Source organism: Sceloporus occidentalis, unplaced genomic scaffold (genome assembly GCF_023333645.1).
Source record: "Sceloporus occidentalis isolate IW3139 unplaced genomic scaffold, rSceOcc1.0.p SCAF_9, whole genome shotgun sequence".
NCBI classification, from domain to species: domain Eukaryota; kingdom Metazoa; phylum Chordata; class Lepidosauria; order Squamata; family Phrynosomatidae; genus Sceloporus; species Sceloporus occidentalis.
The window spans coordinates 13,480,881-13,489,825 of NW_028316989.1; the positions used below are offsets into that span (position 1 = coordinate 13,480,881).

The following is an 8,945-nucleotide window of genomic DNA, read 5'->3' on the forward strand; positions in this document are numbered from 1 at the left end:
TTTAGGAGGGCACTGTTTGCTCCAGGCCTGGCCTTCAGTTGCTAGAGAACCAAGGGATGGCATTTCTCTTTGGTCATGCCCAGGCTTGCCCAGAGATCAGGGAGACCCATAATTTTAATGGAATTAAAAAATGCATGGGTTGTGCAAGAGCTGAAACCTTAGGATGAGGAGGGAGACCTTTGGAGAGTGCAAAAGAGTGCTTGAACAGTGAACTACACAACTGTCCTAATGGGATGCCCCTTAAAAATACACACCTGTGCAAAAATGAATGGTGACGTTCCAAGCAGCAATGGTCATGCCATGAAACCCAAAGGCTGACAAAGTCCTCCTTGTCCAGGGGGCAATGCAACATGTCCTTCCTTTTGAGCATGATTTAAGAAGCATGGATTTACATTTAGTGTTTTGAGCCCTTGTTTTCTAATCTACATTTTTCTTGAATTGTTCAACATTTTTCCAGTGCCTTGTATCCTTCTTTGCGGTTAGGACATTATGATTATTATTATTGTTAACATTCATTTATAGAGCACTGTAAAGTTTGCACAGTGCTTTGCAACATCTGGTCACCTTCACCATCATGTCTTTTTGGTGGCAAGGAGAAGACCTTTCCTTCCTCTAGACATTCGCAGCCCTCCGTATCCATAGATTCTTTACCCTGGATTCATGCATCCATGGCTTTAAAATATTCAGAAAAAATACATAAATTCCAAAAAAGCAAACCATAATTTTGCTATTTTATATAAAGGGCACCATTTTACTATGCCATTGCATTGAGCATCCATGAATTCTGGTATCCATGGAAGTCCTGGAACCAAAACCCAACAAATATCATGTTTACGCTCTGCTGCTGCTGTATTTTTCTGGCTTTTCACACTGTGCAATTTATTGCAATTTTATATGTGTATGTTTTGTGATTTTTACATCTGTTATGCTTAGTTGTATTTGCAAACTAGCTAGAGAATTTGGTTATTGATTATTGGGCAGCCTAAGACTAAAGATAAATAAAATACATACATACATAAATAATCTAGACAAAAAGGTAACAGTTTGACAACCATGGTGCAGAAATAATCCAGTTTGAGACCGCTTTAGCTGCCCTGGATGATCAGTGCTAGGGAATTCTGGGAATTGTAGTTTATTGTGGCACCGGTGCTCTCAGATAGAGAAGGCTAAATGTTTAACAAAACCGCAGTTCCCAAAATCCTCCAGCATTAAGCCAGGGCAGTTAAAGCAGTCTCAAACTGGATTATTTCTGCAGTATAAATTGGACCATAGGGTCTTTCGGTGAGGCTCCGACACCTTTTAGGCAGAGAAGGCTTTGCAAAGCTATACATCCCAGGATTCCATAGGAGGGAGCTATAGCACTTAAAGTGGTGTCAAACTGCATTATTTCTACAGCGAAGGTGCACTCTGGATCTCCAGAATAAAATGCAGGGCGCAGCAGCTGCTGTTTGACACCACTTTAAGTGCTGTAATTTTAATAAAATACCACATGGCTGGAAGGGAGATACATCACTTAAAGTGGCGTCAAACTGCATTACGTCTGCAGTGTAGATGCATCTTGTTTTTTAATCAATTGCAAGTTGCACGCAGCTTCTGTGTCTCTGGAAGGGAGGACGGGATTGATTTGCTGTCACTCCATGAACATTTCTATCTCACTATGTTGTCACCCAGAGTACACCAAAATAAGTTTATTTACAGCTCTCCTTGCCAACCTGCGGTCATTTGCCAAAGATCTGAACTGGGGGAGGCAATTTGTGTCAGGCATTTGATCACTCTTCTGTTGGATACAAATGCTTGATTATTTTTATTATTATTCAGCAGGGCTTCTTTTACAATAATTGTCAGGCCTGTTTGGGCAAGTTGGATGAAGGCATGGCTACTAGGAAACTCCTAGCAGTTGCAGAGTTTTACTCATTCCACACACAACAGCTGCACACAAGACAGCAGGAAGGAAGCACAGGTTATGCACAATGCTCAGAAGGAAAAGTGACCATAGTAGATAGCTTATTTTTAACACCTCTGCCTGATGAATTTTGTGCATTTTGGTTGGTCCAATAAAGGTGTTGCTTCGAAAGCGTGCAACGTGTATTTTGCGCATTTTGGTGGTCCAACAAAGGTATTGCTTTGAAAGCTTGCAGTGTGTATTTTGCGCATTTTGGTTACTCCAATAAAAGTGTTGCTTCGACAGCATGCAACGTGTATTGTGTGCATTTTGGTTGGTCCAATAAAGGTGTCGCTTCAAAAACTTGCAATGTGTATTTTGGTTGGTCCCATAAAGGTGTTGCTTTGAAAACTTGCAACATGTATTTTATGCATTTTGGTTCATCCAATAAAGGTGTGATTGTTTTGTATATAAAAATAATGAAATCCAAAACACTTCTGGTCCCAATCATTTCAGATAAGGGAGACCGAACCTGTATTAATATTTCTAACCTGTTGCCTCATGAAGAATGCTCAAGATAGCTAACGGCATTTTAAACAATAAGCACATTAAAGACATCATTAATAAGAAACAAACCATTAAAACCAATGGCATTATTTTGATAGCTGTGTCACCAGTTAGCTCTCATGCAGGATTTTTCTGCATACCAGGAATAAAAAACAGTGGAATAGCAGATTAGCAATTACCAGAATTATTGTTACCAGAGTCAAAGCAGACGAGGGCTCTTGTCCCTTTTAACGGTTGCAGGTGCTTGCCTTTTACCTGGTTGCATGATAAGTAATACCTGCTGGAAAATCCTTCTCTTAAGCAACCATTAAAGGTCCAGGAGCCCGCTCCAATTTTCAAACTAACATCTTTATCAGGAAGCAGTGGTGGATGATGGAAAGTGCAATCCAAGAACACTTGTCCACCTCTGCTCTACAGATGCAAGAGAACCTGTTTTAGACATACATGGGGCTTGCAAGATTGTCATTAAAGAAAGCAACACATTCAATGCTTTTAGAAATAGTTCTACATGCAGAAAAAAATAAGTGAAAGAGTGAAAATCATGCAATAGTCCAGAAGTTGTTAGACTCTATCTCCCAGCATTCCTCATGATTTGCTATGCTGGCTAAACCAGGGCAGCCTGACGTCCTAAATACAAAGGAGGACAAGACACTGCAAAACGAAGGGCATTCAAGAAAAATGTAGGGCAGCACCAAATAAGTGCTAAAAACACCAATATAAATATAAATACATGCTTCTTAGTCATGCTCAAAACAGAGGACTTTTTGAAATTCCACCTGGAAAGAAGGCTGGAATGTAGGACATGTCCTGGAAAAGGAGGACATCTGGTCATCCTGGGTTAGACCTGTTGGGTCTTGCAGACAGTCCATTATCAACCAGAGACCCTCCTGATTCCCACCCTTGAAATAAACCAATGAAGAATGTGGAATTCTATGCAGTTAAACAGGTTTAGACTTACTTCTGAGCATCCCTGCAGGACCACTTCCGAACATGGCTCTAGCCAAGCCAGAGTGAGCTTCACCTGTTGCATCTCTGCATCAATAGGAAAAGGTGAGAAACTCTAAGCATGCACACTTTCCTAGGAGCATTGAGCAAGGCTTACTCCCAAGTAAACCTGCCTCAGATTGCAATGGCACATGGAAGAAGAAACAACAACAATCCTGGTTCCTTTTATCCCTTATTTTGGAAGACTTTTGCTTCCAAAAAAGGCTGAGAGTAGACTATTGGGAACAAAGGAGGATGAAATGGATTGTAAAACAAGCACAAACATATTGCCTTTCTTGCTCAAGCATAGGAATTGTGCCCTTCCATAAGTTGACACATTCCAGCATCCATCACTATTGGTGATTCTGGTTGGGGCTGCTGGGAGATGCAGCCCCCCATTTCCAACCCTTGTGCACTTAGCTCTATGGCACACACCTGATGGAGGTTTTTTCACTCCTAATTCTATAAAAACTAGGATGGTTCTCTGGTTAGTGAAGGATTTATAGTTGGTTTAGGAGAGGCTGGAAGGAAAGAAGCTTGCAACATCCAGCTTTGGTAGAGATATTTTCCTGTGGTTTTGTAATTTACCTGTTTGTTTCCAGGTGCATTTGGAATTAAGGCAGGTAATATGTGTTGGCTTTTATTGTGCATTATATTTTATCATCTTTAATTGCATGTTTTAGATGTTGTTGGTAGTTTAATTCCCATGTTGACCTTTTAGTTTGGTGGCTTTGCCGAAGCTGAAGTTTGAAATATGCATTTAAATATTTGTTCCCCCAGTTTTTGAAAAATTCACACAATATTTAATAATTCCAAGGATTGCTGGTATTGCTCTGGTACTTAGTGATCTTACTACTACCTTTGATAGCATTAATTTAATACCTAAAATCTTGAGTTTTTGGATTGCAGTTCCCAGAAGTTACTTTGGCAAATGGTTTGGGATTCTGGGAGCCAAAATCCAAAACACCTGGAAGGCCAGTTTGGGAATGGTTGCCCTAAAATATATATTTTCTGGCTAGAGTTATGTAATTAAACTACTAAGAGGCCACTTGAATTAGGTCTTTTACCTATATCTGCAGGAGCCAAGAAAGAATTGTAGCACAAAATGGAAATTAAAATCTTACGCTTTGCCCTATATATTGCAAAACATATTACACTGAACAACTTTCACTACTTATATGTCCATAAAGTGTTTGGTTTATAGCTTTGTTTATTGTTAAATTTTTCAGTGTGATTGAGTTGATGTTACGGTGGCTGCTTCTATTGTTATTTTTAAACTTAAAAATGTTTGATTCCCCTTCCATTTGGCTGACCATAGCTGAAGCTGTTCTAGCACCAGCTGCTTAAAAGAGACCATGAAAGACGAAATTGCAGTGACGGTGTTTTTCATCACGCGCCTGGTGAAGAAGTACAACAAGCTGAGTAAGCATCAGGTGGAGATGTTTGCTGCCAAGCTGATGACTATCCTGTTTGAGAAGTACAAGAATCACTGGTACCCTGACAACCCCTCAAAAGGGCAAGCCTACAGGTAACAGTTACTTTTCCTCCAGCTCTTCCCCAAAGATGGATGTCCCAGTGGAGTCATGGTGCCAGGAGGCAGAACTTCTGCCCAAGATCCTTGGGTAGATATCTATACCAAGAGATCCAGAGAGCTGACACTACCTAATGGGCAATGGATAAAGGTATCCACACATCCTTGTGCAATGTAAAAATTACTTAACACACACACACACACATATGAGAATGAAGATACAGGTTTTCAGGTACCCTGGACCCAAGCTGTCCATATATGTACCTGTACCTGAAAAACCATATCTTTCTATACGGTCGGCCCTCCTTATACACAGATTTTTTATACACAGATTCAAGCATCCACGGTTTGAAAATGTTCAAAAAAAGTATACATTTCAAATATCAAACCTTGATTTTCCATTTTTATAAGGGACACCATTTTGCTATGTCATTATATTTAATGGGAGTTGAGCATCCATGGATTTTGTTATCCACGGGGGATCTTGGAACCAAACCCCAGCGGATAACAAGGGTCCACTGTATAAGTCTGCATTCTCTCACACCTCCCCAGAGTTCCTTGTTTTACTGACACTGAACACAGAGCATACTTAACCAAATTACTTTTAATAAATGTAGTAAATTAAACAACAATTTACACCAAAAATCCATGACCTCATGGCCATCTTAGCAAACCACACTCCTGTTTTTTTGAAGAAGTGCAGATCCAAGTAAATGGCTGCAAACAGCCTTCCCAAAGAATGGAGTGACTGGAGACCAAGGCAACAACAATTGGCAAACCCCCAAAAGCTGTGTTGTTAGGACTTGGACTTCTTTAGACCAGTTTGAAGAGTGCCATTCAGATTCCTTTTTGTCTTGTTTAGATGTATCCGGATCAACAGATTCCAGTTGACTGATCCCTTACTGGATCAGGCGTGTGCAGAGAGCAATGTTGATTTCCACAGCCTTGGCCTACCAAAGGAGATGACTATTTGGGTTGACCCGTTTCATGTGTGCTGCAGGTGAGTATCTAAGACCAGCATCCGTTGCCCTCTGCATAAGCGTAGGGAGTGCTAGTTCACTGATAAGCAATATAGAAATGTACTTAGTATTGATATTGCTAATTTAGGCCTGCATGCCTTGTAAGCAAAGAGGTGGAAATCCTGTTGTTCTCCAAATACTGATGGATTGTAAATTCCACTACTCCTCACCACAGTCCAACAACATCTGGAGGACCACATGATTCCTATCCCAATGTTGGTTTTGTTAGATAAAACTGATAGTTGGGATATCTTATGGGTTTTCAACTTTTGGTCCTCTAGATCAGAGTACTTAGCCTTTGACCCTTCAGCTGTTTTGTTCTTCAGCTCCCAGAAGCCTCTACAAGTATGGCCAATGATGATGGATTGTGGGAGCTGAGGTTCAAACTCTATGGAGGGCCAATGGTTGAGAACCACTGTTTTGGACATCATCTGCCCATTGTCCATGTTGGCTGGGGCTTCTAGGAGTTGAGATCCAAACCAGCCAGGGATCTACCACTTGATTCCCTGATCTCCCTCCTGCTGTAAGGAAGACAACTGTTTCCTAGTATCTACCATTGTTGGAGGCCTTGGCTGGCTGCATTCTTTTTTTTTAGATATGGGGAGAATAACCCGCCGTTCACCGTGGCTCAGTTTGAAGGGAGCGAAGAGGCTCACGCTATTTCCCAGCGCATCCGTCAGGCAGTGGATAAGGCTTCCGACTCCAGTTCTAACCCGTCCTCTGATGAGGAAAGCTCTGTCTCAGAGCCCAAGACTATCCCAACTGTTAGTAACCCCAACAGTGTCTACCAGGTAAGGGGGCTTGTGATGGAGGAGGAGGAAGGAGATTTGCGAGGGCTTGCTCCTCCAAGGACGGCCCTGGAAGCTTAGCCCGAGAGATCTGCTCTTGGTGTTCTGGTTGGGCTAGGATTGCCATTGGGCTGGGGAAGCCAGGCGTGCCAAACAGAGCTTCGGATTATGTTTTCCAACCAGAGTTCTTTGAAATACTTTTCCCAGAATGCCCCAGCCAACACAGTCAGTAGCTAAGCTACCTGAGGGATTTTGGGAGTTGTCAAAGGCAGCATCTACATTGCAGAATTAATGCAGTTTGACACGGCTTTAGCTGTCATGGCTGAATGCAGTGGCATTCTGGGATTTGTAGTTCTGTGAGATATGTAGCCTTCTTTCTTAGAGAGCTCTAGTGCCACAACAGATTGCAAATATCAGAATTCTATAGGATGGAGCCATGGCAGTCAAAGTGGCGTCAAATTGGGCTAATTCTGCAATGTGGCATCCTGAATCCAATTAGAATCGACCCACTTAATCCATTATTGACCTCCGTGTAGGTAAATTCCATCAATTCAATAAGTAAATTCTAGTTGGGACTAACAATATATGATTCTTCTTCTTCCTCCCAAAAACCCATTTTCCCAAGGTGTTTTAAAGAACGTATCCTTTCTCTTCTGGCAATATTTCAGAAATGTGAGCTGGAATCAAAATGTGTAGCTTTCCCATCAGCGCCATTCAAGTGTGAACATGAAAGATAGGGTTTGTAGAATTAGAATTGTGAGTTGGCATCTACCAATTGCATTGGCACTGGTCATGAAAGAGAATGTTTCCTACTAACATTCAGTTATCAGTGTTCCCCAAACTTTGGTCCTCCGGATGTTTTGGACTTCAGCTCCCAGAATTCCTGACTGTTGGCTAAGCAGGCTGGGGCTTTTGGAATTTGAAGTCCAAACCACCTGGAGGACCAGAGTTTGGGAATCATTGATCTAGAACACCTGAATGACTATAAACATCAGTACTTAGCAGAGAAATGTGGACTGAACGCTTTCCATCTGTTCCTTCTTACCTTAAGGTAGAATTGGAGTGGGGATTGTGTGGTTGTCTTGATGTTGTTGAATTGCAGCTCCCAGCATTCTCCACCATTGGCTGTGCTTGCTGGGAGGTGCAGTTCAAACCCCATCTGGATAGCTTCAGGATTACCACCTCTGAAGCAGATTTGGGTTGTGTTCTTGTATCAGGGACGTAGCCAGGATTTGGGGAAGGGGGGGTCCAGACTAAGTGCCATCATTATAATGGGGCTTGGGGGCGGTGGCGCAGCAGCACACACCATTCATTTTATCTAACGGAAGGGGGGGCCCAGACCCCAAGAAACCCCCCCTTGGCTACGTCCCTGCTTGCATACACTCTGAAATGGTGCCAAAAAACCCCCAAAACTCACCACCTTTCCCCATCTCTTGAATCTTTTCTTCCTGCCCTCAAACTCTTGATCAAGTGTGGTGAGCCATTGCAAGCCTGGTCCCAATACACTCGCCGGAAAGCCCACGTCCCAGACGGACTCCACCAGAATCCTGCCAACTCTTACTACTGTCAGTACAAGGCTTACAAAGCCTGTCGGCCGCTGGCCCCTTTCACTGGCCCACGTGTGGACAGGTACCACTGGGTTAATGCCAACCGGTAATGCTGGGACTGTGTCTTCTCCACTTAGTTCCGCATGGAGTGAGGATGGCTTCCGTCAAAAGATGGCAAGGAGGTTGGAAAAGCCCCCCCGGAAGAGAAACTTCTTCAAGCTCTTAATACGAACCTTGTTTCTTCTGTCCCTGGTTCTCCCTTTTTTTTAAACATGATTTTCCTCTTGTATTTCTGACTTTTTAAATATGTACTCGGAGGCAAAGGACTCCCTTTTTTTAAACGTGAAAAATGTGCTTTTATGACAAAAATTGAAGATTGAACTTCACTTGTAGCGAGCGTAAAAAGGAAATTCAATGACTAATAAACTGTGTTTTTAAGACAGATGCCTTGGTTTCTTGATCAAGAGAGGAGGGTAGGAACAGACCTAAACATGGTGTGGAATTGGAAGATTTGGTCGATCTGAGTTGCTCAGGGTTGGCTAGGGACTAGGAAATGTTTTGCCTCCAGCTGCTCAGGAAGATACAAATAGGATTCCAAATTGAAGTTCTTAAATGCAATTGATGCAT

The 8,945-nt window shown here is 42.2% G+C and overlaps 1 protein-coding gene across 2 annotated transcripts; it reads left to right on the top strand.

Moving 5' to 3' along the window:
- The first annotated feature begins 1,235 nt into the window (after positions 1-1,235).
- Positions 1,236-8,428, top strand: BTG4 (BTG anti-proliferation factor 4). 2 transcript variants are annotated; one of them, XM_089538771.1, is made up of 5 exons: positions 1,236-1,281; positions 4,752-4,961; positions 5,827-5,964; positions 6,579-6,774; positions 8,243-8,428. In XM_089538771.1, the coding sequence occupies exons 2-5, from the start codon at positions 4,789-4,791 to the stop codon at positions 8,426-8,428; spliced, it is 693 nt and encodes a 230-aa protein (XP_089394897.1). In that variant the 5' UTR covers positions 1,236-1,281; positions 4,752-4,788. The 2 variants fall into 2 exon arrangements, with proteins under 2 accessions (XP_089394897.1, XP_089394898.1); XM_089538772.1 differs by lacking the exon at positions 1,236-1,281 and adding an exon at positions 3,410-3,499.
- The last annotated feature ends 517 nt before the right edge of the window (positions 8,429-8,945 follow it).

Excerpts from the sequence above, each read along its gene's own strand:
- BTG4 (XM_089538771.1), top strand. The coding sequence starts at position 4,789 with ATGAAAGACGAAATTGCAGTGACGGTGTTTTTCATCACGCGCCTGGTG. Across the intron at positions 4,962-5,826 it reads TCAAAAGGGCAAGCCTACAG|ATGTATCCGGATCAACAGAT; the intron begins GTAACAGTTACT and ends TGTCTTGTTTAG. Across the intron at positions 6,775-8,242 it reads ACCCCAACAGTGTCTACCAG|TGTGGTGAGCCATTGCAAGC; the intron begins GTAAGGGGGCTT and ends CTCTTGATCAAG.